Source organism: Emiliania huxleyi (assembly GCF_000372725.1).
Source record: "Emiliania huxleyi CCMP1516 chromosome Unknown EMIHUscaffold_153, whole genome shotgun sequence".
NCBI lineage: Eukaryota > Haptophyta > Isochrysidales > Noelaerhabdaceae > Emiliania > Emiliania huxleyi.
Genome location: NW_005201058.1, coordinates 1 through 15,796, shown reverse-complemented (window position 1 = coordinate 15,796; position 15,796 = coordinate 1). Strand labels below are relative to the sequence as shown.

At 67.6% G+C, this 15,796-nt stretch overlaps 3 protein-coding genes across 3 annotated transcripts; all 3 read left to right on the top strand.

The window, feature by feature from the left end:
- Positions 1-499: 499 nt before the first annotated feature.
- EMIHUDRAFT_455671 (hypothetical protein) lies at positions 500-2,684 on the top strand (the record flags this gene model as incomplete). The annotated part of the gene is made up of 6 exons (XM_005786191.1): positions 500-1,048; positions 1,177-1,326; positions 1,450-1,553; positions 1,977-2,127; positions 2,214-2,483; positions 2,640-2,684. 6 exons carry the CDS (start codon positions 500-502, stop codon positions 2,682-2,684), a joined length of 1,269 nt encoding a protein of 422 aa, XP_005786248.1.
- A 1,088-nt stretch (positions 2,685-3,772) lies between these two features.
- Positions 3,773-4,159, top strand: EMIHUDRAFT_229096 (hypothetical protein; the record flags this gene model as incomplete). Its single annotated transcript, XM_005786190.1, has 1 exon — positions 3,773-4,159. One exon carries the CDS (start codon positions 3,773-3,775, stop codon positions 4,157-4,159), a length of 387 nt encoding a protein of 128 aa, XP_005786247.1.
- A 6,796-nt stretch (positions 4,160-10,955) lies between these two features.
- On the top strand, positions 10,956-15,516 carry EMIHUDRAFT_467682 (inorganic pyrophosphatase). The gene is made up of 9 exons (XM_005786189.1): positions 10,956-11,455; positions 11,629-11,733; positions 11,817-11,932; positions 12,004-12,145; positions 12,445-12,606; positions 12,863-14,548; positions 14,614-14,755; positions 14,835-14,948; positions 15,019-15,516. The coding sequence occupies exons 1-9, from the start codon at positions 11,006-11,008 to the stop codon at positions 15,288-15,290; spliced, it is 3,189 nt and encodes a 1,062-aa protein (XP_005786246.1). The 5' UTR covers positions 10,956-11,005; the 3' UTR covers positions 15,291-15,516.
- The last annotated feature ends 280 nt before the right edge of the window (positions 15,517-15,796 follow it).

Sequence of the window (15,796 nt, the reverse complement as noted above, 5' to 3'; positions counted from 1 at the left end):
CCGCCGAGCGGTGGGAGTGGAGCAAACCATTTGCTCCCCTCTTTCTTTGTGTAAAGACGCGACCACCCCGACGCCTTCCTCGAGCGCTTCGCCCCTAGGCCCAGAAGATGCCTCGGAGCTCGGCGGCGGAGCTGCGGAGAGGAGGCCACTCGCGTGACGGGATTACGGTTTTCTTTTTCGTCATTTGGCGGGGGTGCTTGTTGATGAATTGTCGGCGTCGCCCGCCACCGCTGCCATGGAGATCTGCTGCGTGTGGTGGACAACAAGCGCCCCCGCCAAATGACGAAAAAGAAAACCGTAATCCCGTCACGCGAGTGGCCTCCTCTCCGCAGCTCCGCCGCCGAGCTCCGAGGCATCTTCTGGGCCTAGGGGCGAAGCGCTCGCGGTAGGCGTCGGCGTGGTGCCGCGGCTCTCGGCGAACGCCGCGAGCTGCCAGGTTGCTCGTGCGCCACCGCCATTGCGCCGTTCCCTGATTGACGTTGATTGCTCGCCTGCCTTCATGCGCATGGAGCGAGACTGGACGGTGCACGACGGAAACGCCTTCGCTCAACATATCGCCGAGCAGCGGCGAGCGCGGGCCAGGCCACATCCGGGCAGCGGCAAGAAGGACTGGCGGAAGCGTGCGCAGGACTGGGCGTGGGCACCGGGCAACGACCCAACGGCCGCCGCTTCGTCGGACCGCTCTTCCTGGTCGGTGCACGACGGCAAGATGTTTGCCAATGCCGTGAGGACGGGCGTCGGGCGGGCGCCGAACGAGCGGCGGCTGCTGCACGGGGCCAGCCCAACGGACGCGGCCCTAGCAGAGCTGCTCGAGAGATGGAGCGACGGGTGGGGCGCGAGCAGGCGTGAGGCCGAGCGCGACGCCGCCGCGCAAGCCGTGCGGTATCTGCCCCCGAGCGCGCTTGCGCCAGCCGCGCGCGCGGCAGGAGACTGCATGCTGCCGCCGCTGAGCATGGCGGAACTGGCTTCGCCCGAGCGCGCCTCCCGGATCGACGACTACGAGCTCCTCCGCCCCCTCGGGCTCGGCCAGTTTGCTATCGTCTGGCGCGTAAGGAGACGTGACTCCGGGGAGGTGTGAAGAGCAGAAGCAGCTCCGCCCAAAGCGCACATGACATGAGACCAGCACAGGTTGACCGTCTCCGCGCCCCCGTTCATGACTTACCGCCTGCGCCGCAGGTGCTCGCCCTCAAGCTCACCCGGCGGCCCGTCGCCCTCGCCTCGACCCTCGCCGCTCCCGGCGATCAGCCGCTCCGGGCCGACGGACGCGCAGACTGCCCGAGAGCACCCGAGATTTCGCCGATGGACGCGGAGTGCTTCCGGCTCGAGGTCACGGCGCTGCTCGCCATCTCTGGCAAGGGCGCCACCAGCTACTCCATCACCGGCAGTGGCAGCGGCAGCATCATCAGGGGCAGCGGCAGCGGCGGCTCCATCGTCGGACCGCCACTCGAGCCGCTCTACCGCGCGCACGGCTTCGCCGCCGAGGCGGGCGGCCTGCGAGGCTTCGTCGTGATGGGCCCTCCTTTCGTCGCGGCGGCACGCTGCTGCGCGAGATTGTCCGAGATCACCCCCGAGATCGTTCGAGATTAGGCCTCATCGAGGGGCAGCACATGCTGCGCCTCCTCCGCGCCTCGCCCCCCCTCCGCACCGTGGCCAGCCTGCTGCGCGACGTGGCGGCCGAGGCGCCTCACACCCTTCTGCTCAAAACCACCGCCCGACTCACCGCCCTCGCCGCCTTCCCTTCTCCGCTCAGTACAGAGTAACCCTCACCGACCGCCGCCAGGTGGAGGCGCTTCATGCAAGAGGGCTCGTGCACCGAGACATCAAGGAGACAAACATCGTCGTCCGCGAGGAGCAGCCGGGCCAGCCGCGCCAGCCGCGCGCAAGGCGCGTGCCTCGTCTCTCGAACCCCGCCCTCTCTTCTCTCCCTGCGCTTGTTTGTTGTTCACACACCCGCGCATGCCTCTTTCTACACCTAGGCTTGTCGACTTCGGCCTCTCGGTCCGCCTCGAGGGCCTCGGGGCCGAAGGCGGAGAGCATGCAGGAGAGGGCGGAGGCGCGGCCGCAGCGGTGCGCACCACTTTCCAGGCGGAGCAGCGCGTGGGCGTCTACGAGTACATGTCGCCAGAGGTGTTCTCCACGCGGTCTCTCAATCTCGGGCTCGCAACCCCGGGCTCCGATTCTCGCCTCCGTCTCTCTCTACAACCTCGCCGCAGGTGTTCCACTGCCGTCCGTTCGGGGCGGGCGTCGACACGTACGCCTTCGGGGTGCTGCTCTACCGCGCGCTCAAGGCGGCGCAGCCGCTCCCGCCCTTGGCGCAGCTCTGGAGCTACCTTGCCGAGGCGCCCTTTGCGTGGACGGGCGCAGACTGCTTCTTCGCCAGGTTCGCCACGCCCGCCCTCTCGCCGCACTGGCCGGCTGCCCTCTCCGAGCTGGTGAGCCGCTGCACGAAGCCGGACGAGGAGGAGAGGCCCTCCATGCGGCAGGTCCGCGCGAGGCTCGACGAATGGCTCGCCGCGCAGCCGCCCTCGGCATCACCTGCATCACCCGCGTCCTGCCGGACAAAAGAGTGTGGACACTCAACACGGATAGTTTAGTTGGGCATTCGTGGAGAGCACAATGCATAAACGGCGTCTACGCAGAGCCTCGGCAGCGATGCGCCCGCGCACGTGTCGGTCACTGCGTGAAGATGTTATATCTATCTAGAGTGACTAAACACAAAACACACGGTCAGTGTAACACGTGCCGCACACGCCACGCGCCCCGCACCAACACCCCCTCCCCCACACGGTCATAGAGCAAAGAAAGAAAGAAAACGGTCAGCCCAAGGGAGGGAGGGATATCCCAGCCGGGCCGAGGGGGCGCTGCGCTAGACTGCACCATAGCCCGCACCCGACGCCCGCACCCGACGCAGGTCCGCTCGCCGAAGAAGACCAAGGGGCGCAGGTCCGGTCGGTGGCTTGTGGCCCCGCAACATTGGGGCTGTCCCACATAATTCGCTGGCGGCTCATCAGCCAGGACAACCACATTGCCTAGTTGGATCCCGACTCCTTGGTTGTGCACCGAGGACAGTGCTTCTTGTTGGGGGCAAGATAGCTGCATACCTGCCGTAGTGCCCCTCTGCTTCTGTAGACGGGTCGCATGCACACGGTGTTCCTCTTCATTGTGGTGTTCGTGGTACACATGGCGCCTCATTGGAACTTGACTCCGATTTCAACAACGAGGTGGCTCCGGGATCGAGCCTCTCTGACCTTCACTGTACAGCTCCTGAAGGCGGGGTTCGTGGTACACATGGCCCCTGCTCTGGCATGTCACAGTCGACGTGCCGGGCGTGTTCTCGCAGCATGGGCCTTCGGAAGTGCAACTCTGGCCGGCCCAAATTCATGCACTGGGCGTTGGTGTGTTGGTGTGTTGGTGTGTTGGTGTGTTGGTATGTTGGTCAGTCGAACCTGTCCATCCGCGCCGGCATGGCTATCGTGAGACCAGTTACACGAGCGCGAGAGTCAGCCAGGCCCTGCTCCCGGCAGGACCACAGCTGAATTCAGCGAGCGTACAGGCTCGAGGTGGCATCGCCTCCTGATCCGCAGCGGTTGCGTCGCTACGAGTAGTACGCTCGCGGTTCACCACCCTGCACTGAGCAGAGCGCGGATCCAGAGCATCTGTCATATAGATCCGCAAAGGCAAACCACGGCGACCATCCCGAAGACCACAGCAGTCCACACTGTGGCCACGGCCTCGCGTCGTTGCTTCTACGCGCTGTCTGCAGAGCCCGTCAATGCAAAATCCCCGTCAGGCGCAGACCCGTCTGAAGCCGCTGCTGACGCACAGCCGGCGGGTCAATCAGACACTGGGTGCTGGCCGTCGATGGGCCGAAGTGGGTTGCAGGGACAGCGCGCGCGGACTGAAGCAGAATGAGTCGGCCTGTGTCCTATCGACGCCAGACTCGACCATATTACGACTACCTGCCTCCAGTGCAGAGGTAGGCGAGGATGGACTGCCACCACTGGCATGTGTCCAAGTCTGGGGACCCGCGCCGGCATCCAAGATGGTGCCAGAGGCTGGCCAGAGGGTCCCACATCACTGCAACGGTAATGACACTGACATAGCTCGCCGTACTGCTGGCCACGCCATGGCGATCCACTCTCGCGGCGTCAGCGGCTGAGCAGCGTCGCAGATGCTGTCGCAAAGGCCGGTCGGGGCCGCATCGGTGAGCTGACCCAGCCGGAAATCTCGACGACAACAGAAGATAAACGCATACCAGATCTTCGACTGCGCGCTGACCCACGTGTCTCCGTGTCGGTAGAAGAAGCGAGGCAGTCGAAAGACGAGCGCGATGCCGTCAACGACGACACTCGGCTCGGCTGCATCCACCGCCACCACGGCAATCGCAACGAAGAACGATAAAACCGCACGAGAACCACAGCACAGAATGGCACCGCAAGCGCCAGCGTGGACGAATGACGTCTCAAGCCAACGCAAGCCTGCATCTGCGACTGTATCTGGTAGGCGCGGTAGCGGTAGACGGGCGAGCCACAGCTGGCAAGATGCGGATCGACATAGACCTTGCTCGAGCCGCGGCGAGCCGAAAGTGGAGCGTGTCAGGATCGGCGCCTCGGCTGTGAACTGACCTCGCTGTGAATGTCACCGCCGTCACAGACACTATTGTCCATGAATGGTAAGACTGATAGTAGAGTAGAATCGGGTCGAGCGACCGGCCCAGTCGACCGTCCCCTCCCCTCAGCAGAGCGGGCGAGAATCCTAACGGATTCACGCCTCCACTACAAGTTGCCAGGGAGAACAATATCTCAACCCTGGCCTTGCGACTCGGGCGTGTCGAGCCAACCGCTGCACACGTCCGCGTGGCCGCCGCCGCGCTGCTCGTCGGCAGGGCGGGCGCGTCTCCCCTCGCGACCCCCTTGATCGGCCTTTCGCATCTCAAAGTCGGGCGCATGGCGGCTCTCTGGCCCCTGCTCTTGGCCGCCGTCGCGCACGCGGAGATCAGCGTCACCGGCCCGTGCAAGCTGCTTGCCCTCCCTAATGGGACCGGGGGCTGGGACTGCATCGCCTCGTCCAACTACGTCAACGACACTAGCGCGGAAAACTACGGCGAGCGAGTCGGGAACTACGGCGAAGGCGAGTCTTGCACCTTCTCCGGCGTGCCGGAGCTGCCGCTGGTGTCGGTGGAGTTCTTTGCTCGAGGCGCCCTGCCCGACAAAGATTCTTACTACGCCACGTACGGAACCCCGGGGGGCGCAGAACGACCCTATGACGGAGCGTGCAGCGAGGTTTACTCCGACTACCTCGAGGTGATTGGCAAACAGACGTTCTGTGGCCCCAACGGCCCCGACGGGGTGATTGCGAGTGGTGACATTGTTTGGAAATCTCTGGACTTCTCCGGGTGGCCTCCCCTTCACCCCTGGCTCGGCTGGAAGGCGCGCACACACCCTCACCCTCACCCTCCCCCTCCATCCCTTCCCCGCAGGCCCCCCCTTTGCCCCCTCCTTCACACCCCCTCTCACCACGCGCGGCTTGCCAGGTCTGCTGGTCAAACGCGCCGCCCATTTCGCCGCCGTCGCCGCCAGCTTCACCGCCTCCGCCGCTGCCGCCACTCTCCCCCGGCTATGTCGCCGCGGCGACCGAGACCGAACTCCGCAACCTGATCGAGGAGGCTACTGTTACTGCTGCCAACGTCTCCATCTACCTGCCGCCCGGTGCAGAGTTCAAGCTGAGCAGCCAGATCAGCTGCTCTTCCACCATCAAAGTGACCGTCGCGAGCAGCGGCGAGGGCGCGACGCTCGACGGCCAGGGAGAGACCGGGCTCTTTTACCTCTCGGGCGGCTGCAGCCTCACCCTGCGGGGGCTGACCCTCGTCGACGGGAGGGCGGACTACGGTGGCGTTGTGAACGCGATTGGCGCAGGCGACGTCGAGATCATCGACTCGACCGTCAGGGACAGCCGTGTCCCTCTCTATCACCCCGCTCTCTCCTCGCAACCGCAGTACGGCGGCGTCGTCAGGACGCAGAACAGCGGTGCGGTCTCGATAATCGGCTCGGATGTGAGGGGCTGCTCGGCTGGCAATGTGCGCCGCGTAGAGCTAGCCGCCCTGCAGCGCCACTCGGCAGCGGGATGAGAGATAGGAGGACCACGGCTGCCTCACCCCGCTCTCTCCTCGCAACCGCAGTCCGGCGGCGTCGTCTACGCGCAGGACAGCGGTGCGGTCTCGATAACCAGCTCGACCGTGTCGGGCTGCTCGGCTGGCAATGTGCGCCGCGTAGAGCTAGCCGCCTCCCAGCAGCGCCGCACGGCAGCGGGGCGAGAGATGGAGAGGGGCCACGGCTGCCTCACCCCGCTCTCTCCTCGCAACCGCAGCGCGGCGGAGCCACATACACGTGGAACAGCGACCTCATCGTGACCGACTCCACCATCTCCGACTGCCGTGCCTTTCGAGGCGGCGCAGTGTACGTGGGGTCGGGCTCAGCCAGCCTGGTCCGCTCCACCATCTCCAGCTGCATCGCCTTCGAGTCTGGCGGCGGCCTCTACTCGGCGGGAGGGCGCACCTCCCTTAGCGACGGCACACTCATCAGCGGCTGCTCTGCCCTGTCTGGCGGCGGCCTCTACTCGGCGGGCGGGCGCACCACCCTGAGTGACGGCACTCTCATCAGCGGCTGCTTGGCCCAAGAGGGCCGCTCCGTCTTCCTTCTAGCTGGCGAGGTCTCCTACACCCTCCCCGCCCCAGCCGGCCGCTGGCTGCCGAACGCGCGCTGCGAGGTGTACCGGGAGGCGTGCCCTTACCGTTCTGATCAGGCCAAGCAGAAGGCGTGCCTCGAGCACCGCGAAGATTGCGCCCTCGCCGTCACGGAGAGCGATGCGACCGAGCCTTCGTCGGACGAGAAGGAGGCGGCTTGCCGCAGGCAGACCGACAAGCAGGCGGCATGCGACGTCAACGAGCCGTGGTACTGCCAGGCCGCGACTTTCGTGCAGCCCTGCAACTGGAACAACGAGACCGGAGGCGATCCCGCCCTCCTCGGCGATGACCTCTACCAGCTGCCGCTGCTGCCCGTCGATGAGGACTTCCCCTTCGCCTGCGCCGCCGGCCTCCTCGGCTCGGCCGACCCAAAGGAGCAGTCGAGCAGCAGCTGCGCCGGCCGCTGCCGCGCAGGCTCCCAGTGCCCCACAGAGGCGACCTATGAGGCGCTGCCCTGCGATGCTGGCCACGTCTGCCCCGAGGGGACGAGCGTGCCCCTTCCCTGCCCCGCCGGATCGTACTCGAACGCCACCGACCTCGCCGCACCGGAAGAGTGCACGCTGTGCGACGAGGGCCACGCCTGCACCACGGGCAGCGTGGCACCGACGCCGTGCTCGCCAGGCAGCAACGCTTCCGGCCTCGGCAACGCTCGCTGCGAGCTGTGCGCCCAGGGCTACTACCAGAGCGAGCCCGCCGCCGCCGTCTGCGTCCGCTGCGCTGCCGGCAGGTTTTGCCCTCAGGGCTCGTCGCGCGAGCTGGACGCGCAGTGCGCGGCGGGCACGTACGCCAGGCTGACCGACCAGAGCGGCGACCCCGAGTGCCTCGACTGCCCCGCCGGCGCGTCGTGCGGCGGCGGGGCGGCGCCGCCGTCCGAGTGCTCGCCGGGCTCTTTCGCCGCCACGGCCGGCCTCTCCGAGTGCGCCAGCTGTGCGGGCGGGACGTACCAGGGCGAGTCGAACGCGACGGGCTGCCTTCCGTGCGTGGAGGGCAGCTACTGCGCCGAGGGCGCGTCGGCGGCGCTGCCGTGCGAGGCTGGCAGCTACTCGACCGCCACCAACCTCACCGCTGCGGGCGAGTGCACCGACGCCTCGCCGGGCCACTTCGCCACCACCGGCTCCACCGAGCAGACGGCGTGCGCCAAGGGGTCGTACACGAACGAGACCAGGCAGGGCGAGTGCACGCCCTGTTCCGCCGGCACGTACCAGGACGCGGAGGCGCAGACGGCGTGCAAGCCGTGCGAGGCGGGCGGCTACTGCGCTGTTGGCGCGTCGGCGCCGCTGCCGTGCGAGAAGGGCAGCTACTCGACCGCCACCAACCTCTCCGCCGCGAGCGAGTGCACCGACGCCTCGCCGGGCCACTTCGCCACCACGGGCTCGACGCAGCAGACGGCGTGCGCCAAAGGGTCGTACACGAACGAGACCAGGCAGGGCGAGTGCACGCCCTGCCCCGGCGGCACGTACCAGGACATGGGCGGCAAGACGGAGTGCAAGCCGTGCAAGCAAGGCAGCTTCTGCGAGCCGGGCGCGGCGGCGGCGCTGCCGTGCGAGGCTGGCAGCTACTCGAACAAGACGAATCTTGACTCGGCGGGCGGCTGCGAGGACTGCCCTTCGGGCCACGCTTGCACCACTGGCAGCGCGACTCCCGTGGCTTGCCGCGCCGGCACATTCGCATCCGGCTCGCGCAACGCCGAGTGCGAGCCGTGCAAGGCGGGATCCTACCAGAACGCCATCGGTGCTGCCGGCTGCGTCCGGTGCGGGCTTGGCAGCTTCTGCCCGGTCGGCGCGTCGCTCGAGCTGCCTGCGGCGTGCGAGCCGGGTACATACGCCAACGTCACGGACGGCGACGGCATCCCCGACTGCTTCGACTGCCCGGCGGGCTCGTCGTGTCCGGGCGGCGCCGCGCCTCCGACGCAGTGCGCGGCGGGCACGATCGCGCCGACCGAGCGGATGGAGGCGTGCGACAAGTGCGCGGGCGGGACCTACCAGAGCGATACGGGCGCTACGGGCTGCCGCGCGTGCGAGCAGGGCAGCTACTGCGCCGTGGGCGCCGCCGCGCCGCTGCCGTGCGAGGCGGGTTCCTACTCGACCGCGACCAACCTCACCGCCGCGAGCGAGTGCACCGACGCCTCACCGGGCCACTTCGCCACCACGGGCTCGACGCAGCAGACGGCGTGCGCTCCAGGCAGCATCGCCCCCTCGGCCAACATGCCCGCTTGCGAGCTCTGCCCTATCGGCCACTACGCAGCCTCCGGCACCGCTTGCGAGGAGTGCGAGGCGGACACCTACGCGGCGAGCGAGGGCCTCTCGCAGTGCACTCTCTGCCCCCACCCCCTCAGCTCCAAGAGCGGCGACGTCACTTGCTCCATCTGCAAGGAGGACTTCTACTTGAAGGACGCGAATGCCGATCCAGACGACGTCTTTGAGAACCCGACCGACCATTGCAAGTCGTGCCCGCTTCACGCCAACTGCAGCGCCGGCACCACTCTCGCGTCCCTCGGCGTGGACGCCGGCTACTGGCGCGCCTCCGACGCCACCTCGGAGCTCCACCGCTGTGACTCAGAGACGTGCTCTGATGGCTCCGGCCAGCCCTCCCGCCGCCGCCGCCTCACCGACGGAGACGGCGACCCGTACTGCGCCGCCGGCCACACCGGCCCGCTCTGCGAGGTCTGCGTCGCGGACTCGGACTACTTTAGCTCTGCCGAGGGGCGCTGCGTCGCCTGCCCCTCGACGGCTCGCTCCGCCGGCATCTTTGTCGGCTTTGTCATCGTCATCGCTGTGCTCGCCGCCGCCTACGCTGGGCTCCGTCGCCTCCCCATCTCCCGCCGCCTCCGAAGGCGGGCCGCCCGCATCGAGTCCGCGGTCGGCCTGCAGCCCAAGTTCAAGGTCGTCGTCAGTTTCTACCAGGTGAGCATCACCCTCGGCCTCGTCTACGGCGTCCGCCTCGACGAGCACTTTACCCGCTGGCTCGACCTGCTCAAGCTGTTCAGCCTCGACCTGTTCGACGTTGCCATCCCTGGCCGCTGCATCGGAGCCATGAGTACGCGGCTGCTGGGGGCTCAGCGCGCTACTGGTTTGTTGATTCATAGAAGGTGTAAATCGGGTGTCGCGTACTTTTCCAAGGTGGTTCTTGAGAATTGTGAATGAGGCCTCTTCTCTCAAAATCGCATGCTGGCGGCCGCCCGACCGCGACGCGGCGCTTCGGGGCCAGCCGATGCCTGATGGGTGGAGACCTGCAGCTACAAAAAAAGAGCAGGGTGATGGGGCTTCTGGGACTCGGGAGTCGGGCAGCGGGCAGCGGGCAGCGGGCAGCGGGCAGCGGGCAGCGGGCAGCGGGCTGCGGGCTGCGGGGAGCGTGGGGCGTGGCGTGCGCGCGCGTGGGGAGAGGGATGCTATCCGGGTGTGTTCGATTGTAAAAAATCGGCAATAGGGCGCCCAGGGGCCGCCCCTGGCCGCCCGCGCGCACAAGAAAATACTCCGCCGCCCCGAACGCCCCCCAGAAAACAACATACTAGCCCCGCAAGCGTCACGAATTTACGAGAGTACACAAAATAAATTCCTGGAGTGCCCGGCCGCGCCGGCAGCAGGCCACCGTACGCGTGCGGAAAACGAGCCGCCGCCGCCGATCGCTCTCGAAGAGCGTGGCGCAGCTGCCCATTCCCGGTGACCATAGCACGAGTTGAGTCGCCAGGGCCTCACCTGAAGGGGGGCGGGGCAGGGGCGAGGGGATCAGGACGAAACCAAGCGTCCGGGGCCCTGCCGGAAGGTGGTGTGCGAGGCGTGGACGCACCTAAAATACGAGCAAGTAGCGGCGAAGGCGAGGGGGAGGCGACGGCGAGGCGGATGGAGGCGGCGGCGGCGGCGGGGTGGAGGATGGCGGCGGCGAGGACGAGGTCGACGGCGGCGGCGGAGACGGCGAGGACGACGGCGGCAGCGGTGAGGGCGAGGCCGACGGCGGCGGTGGCGGGGGTGAGACGGAGGGCGCGCCGTCACCCCTTCCGCCGGTGGTCTCGCCGCTGCAACCGAAAGCAGCATCCTGGCCGCTGCTACCGGCGTTACCGGCAGCACGTAGTCGTCGCTTCCTCTTCCCCTTGGCGTGTCGCCGCCGCTTCGCCTCCGCCGAGCGCACCGGCTTTGTCCTCCACGTCCGCTCAGCGTATGCAGTGCGTTTTATTTTTCCTGAGAACTTGCACGCCGCGTAGAACTCGCTCCTAAGGCGCTGTGTGTGTGGCCTGTTGCGGGACTGGGACTGGTGCCCGCCCGCAATATGTCGAGCCACCACTACTCTCCTGTGGACGCCGAGGACCTCCCGGGCAGCTATCGCTACCGCCAGAAGACGCTGCAGCGGTGGCGGTTCTCGATGTTCCTCTCCTTTGCCGCGGGCGTCGTCGTTTGCATGATCGCCTACCCGCGGCTGCTGCCCTGCAAGGCCTGCGCGCCGTGCGAGAAGGCCTCGCCTCCAGTCAACGTGGCCGACGTCGCAAGCCGAGCCGCGCAAATCGCCGTCAGCAAGTGTCCCGCCTGCCCCGCCTGCCCCGAGTGCCAGCACAAGCCGTGCCCTGCGTGCGAGCTGTCTTGTCCAAAGATCCCGGAGTGCCCGTCGATCGCGGCCGCGCCCGCGGCGTCGCAGCCGGACGACGCCGAGGTGGTCGCGAGGCATCGCACCAAGATGCTCGCCAGGGACATGGTCAACATCGCAGAGTGCAAGCCGGGCCAGGCGCTCGCCGCAGACGCACTGCTCTGCCCCGCCCCAGCACGCGCCCCCGCCTCGCCCGCCGCCTCTCCCGCCCGCCTCCTCTCCCCCTCTCACCCGCCCTCCCTCCCCCACCCTCCCGCCCGCCCTCCCTCTCCCACCCACCCTCCTCTTCTCCCCCGCGGCTGCGTGCACAGGTGTGCCGCGCCGACGCCCTCAACCGCTCGCGCGTGATCGGCCAGAAGGGAATCACTCTCTGGATGACGGGCCTGTCCGGCTCGGGCAAGACCACCATCGCCGAGGCGCAGCGCCGACTCCTCTGCAAGCTCGGCCCAACCCTTCCCCGACCCTTCCCCGACCCTTCTCGGAGCTCTCTCCTCTGCAGGCGCTCGAGCGCCGTCTCCTCTACAAGCTGGGTAAGAACGTCTTCCGGATCGACGGCGACAACCTGCGCACCGGCCTCACTAAGGACCTCGGCTTCTCGCCCGACGACCGCGCCGAGTCCGCCCGCCTCTCAAGCGGCCCGACACCGGCCCGCCACTTCCACGACACTTCCTGGACATGTCCCGTAGGTCCGTCCGGCGCGCGTCGCACGTGGCCGCCCTCTTCTCCGAGGCGGGTGTCATCACCATGGTCACCCTCATCTCGCCCTACCGCAAAGATCGCGACGCCGCGCGCGCACTGCACGAGAAGCAGGCGCCGCCTCCGAGAAGCGTCCACACACCGCCGCACCGCCGCCGCACCCGCGCGCTCGACCCGCACTCGCTAGACCTCTCCGCCACGCAAGAAGGCACCTAGAGCCTCGCCCATCCTCTCCCAGCCGCCCTCCTGCCGCCTCTGCTGCCACCGACGCCTCACCGGCCGCCCCGTGCCCCGTGCCGTGGCCACCGCCCAAGTTCTCACCTCCCAAGCTCTCACCGCCTGTCGGCCCCTCGCTGCGAGGAGAGAGCTGCGACGGCATCCCCTTCATGGAGGACGGAGCAAGTAATGACCCGCGTCCGGTTGATGAATAGGGCATCCCCTTCATGGAGGTCTTCATGGACGTGCCCCTCTCGGTCGTCCAAGCGCGCGACCCGAAGGGCCTGTACAAGAAGGTCGCCAAGGGGCTCATCAAGGGCTTCACCGGCGTCGACGCGCCGTACGAGGCGCCGCGGCACACACCGCCGCACACCGCCGTCGCTGACACCACCACTCCCCTCTCCCCCTCCCCCCTCTCTTCCGCTCCACCCCACGGCAGCCTCGCCCGCCGGCTCGCGACCGGCGGTGCATCCTGGTCGCACCTGGTCGCACGGGGCCGGTGACACCACACAGGTCGACGCCTCTGCCTGCACCTCTCCCAGCTGCACACGGGTCGGCTGTGGAGGGACACGACAAACCACACACTCTCTCCAGGGATGGTAGGTCAGCCAGTCTTCCATCACTGCCGCACAGGCGCCGCTGCATGCCGAGCTGACGCTCAAGAACTCGGAGCTGCCTGTCGAGCAGTGTGTCGACCAGCTCGTGATGGCCCTCACCGCAGCCGGCGCGCTGAGCGGCCACGCCATGCCGGACGGCCTCACGCCTCCGGACGGTGGGGTGCACATCAACCGCATCACCACCGCGCCCGAGGCGCTGCTCGCGCGGCGCAAGGAGGCGGAGACGCTGCCAAAGGTGCCGCTGACGGACATCGACGTCAACTGGCTCCAGGTGGTCGGCGAGGGCTGGGCGGCGCCTCTGCGCGGCTTCATGCGCGAGGGCACGCTCGTGCAGACGCTGCACTTCAACTCGGTGCTGCACGACCCGAACAACGTGACGGGCGACTACAACTCGGCGACCACCGACTGGATGCAGTCCTCCTTCCCGCGCGAGCGCGTCTCCTCGCCCGTGCCGATCGTGTTGCCCGTCACCGACTTCACGCGCCGCCAGATCGCGGGCGCGGGTGCGGTCGCGCTCACCAACGCAGCGGGCGTCGCTCTCGCTATCCTGCGCAGCCCCGAGGTGTACGAGCTTCGCGTGCGAGAGCTGATTCACCGCACCTTCGGCATGACGGACGACGAGCACCCGTACGTCAAGGAGCTGCTCAAGCCGGGCAAGGACTACGCGGTCGGCGGCGAGGTCGAGCTGCTCGGCAAGATCACGTACAACGACGGGCTGGACGCGTACCGCCTGACCGCGGAGGAGCTGCGGGCCGCCTTCAAGGCGAAGGGCGCCGACGTGGTGTACGCCTTCCAGACGCGCAACCCGACGCACGCGGGCCACGCCTTCCTGATGAAGGACTCGCGGCAGAAGCTGATGGCGCGCGGGTACAAGAAGCCCGTGCTGTGGCTCTCACCGCTCGGTGGGTGGACCAAGGCGTCCGACGTGCCGCTGGACGTGCGCGTCAAGCAGCACCAGGAGGTGATGGCGGCGGGCGAGCTGCACCCCGACTGGACCGTGATGGCCATCTGGCCCTCGCCGATGATCTACGCGGGCCCGACGGAGGTTCAGTTCCACGCTAAGTCGCGCCGCGCGGGCGGCGCCTCTTACTTCACCGTCGGCCGCGACCCGGCGGGCATGCCCTACTCGTCGGACGGGCCTGGCCACGAGGAGGGAGACGACATCTACCACCCGGACCACGGCCGGTACGCGCTCATGTCGTCGCCTGGCGTGGGTGGCATGCAGTTCCTCGGCTTCAGCAAGGTGTACTACGACAAGAAGGACCACACGATGCGCGGCAAGGACGAGTCGCGCCCCGACGACTTCATCTCCATCTCGGGCTCCAAGATGCGCAAGCTCGCCGCCCTCGCCGCCAAGCCGTGCCCGCCGACCATCCCTTCCGACCTGATCGCCTCCAAGTGCATCCCGCCCGGCTTCATGGTGCAAAAGGGGTGGGAGATCGTCTCGGACTACTACATCCGCCAAAAGACGGGCGACTGGGTGCCGTACTCGAAGCAGCTCGGAGGGCTGCCGCTCGCGCCAAACATGCGCAGCTCGGCCGAGCAGCCCTTCGGCAAGGTTGCCTTCACCGCCCATTTCGTCGGCGCCGACGGGGCGCAGATCTCGCCGTGGCACAACCTCGCCCTCTACCCGACAGCGAGCGACCCGTCTTTCGTCAACTTTGTGTGCGAGATCCCGCGCGGCGCCACAGCAAAGCTCGAGGTGCCCGAGGAGCAGCCCCGCGTCCACGCCCCTCCTTCTTCCTTGACGCGCGTCTGTCCGTGCAGGTGCAAAAAGAGAAGCCCTTCAACCCGATCATGCAGGACACCAAGAAGGGCGCGCTGCGCTACTACACGTACGGCGCCTCCTTCTTCAACTACGGCATGCTGCCCCAGACATGGGAGGACCCCGCCAAGAAGGGCTTCAACGGCACAGCACAACTCGGCGGCCACGGCTCCGCTGCGCCGTGGGGGCGGCCTCCTTCAGCCGCCTCGGAGCGTGCGCATAGGCACGGTCGGCGACAACGACCCGCTCGACGTGATGGACCTCTCCTCGCGCACCTGCAAGGTTGGCGAGATGCGAAAGGTCAAGATCCTGGGCGACCTCGAGCTCATCGACCAGGGTCAGCCCCCCCTCGACGCCCTCGCCGCCGCCGCCCCTCTGATCCGGAGTCGTCACGGAGCTGTGAATAGGTGAGCTCGACCACAAGATCATCGTCGTCGACGCCGAAGATCCGCTCGCCGCTTCCGCCTCCTCCGCCGCCGACCTGCCCGCCGGCGTCGTGCCGAAGCTCGTCGAGTGGCTCAAGAGGTACAAGACGACCGACGGCAAGCCCGAGAACAAGCTCGCCTCCGACACGCCCACCTCGGCCGCGCGCGCGGCTGAGGTGGTCAAGGAGTGCCACGAGAGCTGGCAGGCGCTCAAGGCTCGCGGCGCCGGCACCACCGGCTTCTGGCTCGGCTGACGCGGCCGCCCGCCCGCGAGGCGAGACTCTGTGGCTGGGTCATGCGGCGTACTCGGCATCGCCCCACTCTCGCTAGGACTTGTGTGGGGGAGCGTCTGTCGGTACTGTGGGGGTCGGCGGCGTCTGTCGCGGCGAGATGTGTAGGATTCTGTGGGGACGACATGCGGGAGATTTTTTTCGGCGGCTTGTGAGACAGTTGTGGAAGATGAAGTCAACACACAAAGTGTGAACACACAGACAACACTCACACACAGTTCACACACACCGGCTAGTCACACGCAGGGCGAGAGAGTATGTAGTTGTCGCACCGCTCTGTGACTCAAGTCAGTGTTTCGCAAGACGCACAACAAGAGAGGAGCACAAGTGCTCAGTGGTTCCGAGCGCATGATGCGGGTGAGGCGCTGGGAAGCCTGCCTTTCCCACCGCGTCGCCCAGGTACCTCACTCGCCCTCCTTCAGGCCCTCCTTGCGATAGCCTGCAAAGAAGACGCCGCGCAGGCTGCCGCC

Coding starts and splice junctions, on each gene's coding strand:
- EMIHUDRAFT_467682 (XM_005786189.1), top strand. CDS start 11,006: ATGTCGAGCCACCACTACTCTCCTGTGGACGCCGAGGACCTCCCGGGC. Junction 11,734..11,816: donor GCAAGACCACCATCGCCGAG/GCGCAGCGCCGA, acceptor TCTCCTCTGCAG/GCGCTCGAGCGCCGTCTCCT. Junction 11,933..12,003: donor TCGCCCGACGACCGCGCCGA/GTCCGCCCGCCT, acceptor CATGTCCCGTAG/GTCCGTCCGGCGCGCGTCGC.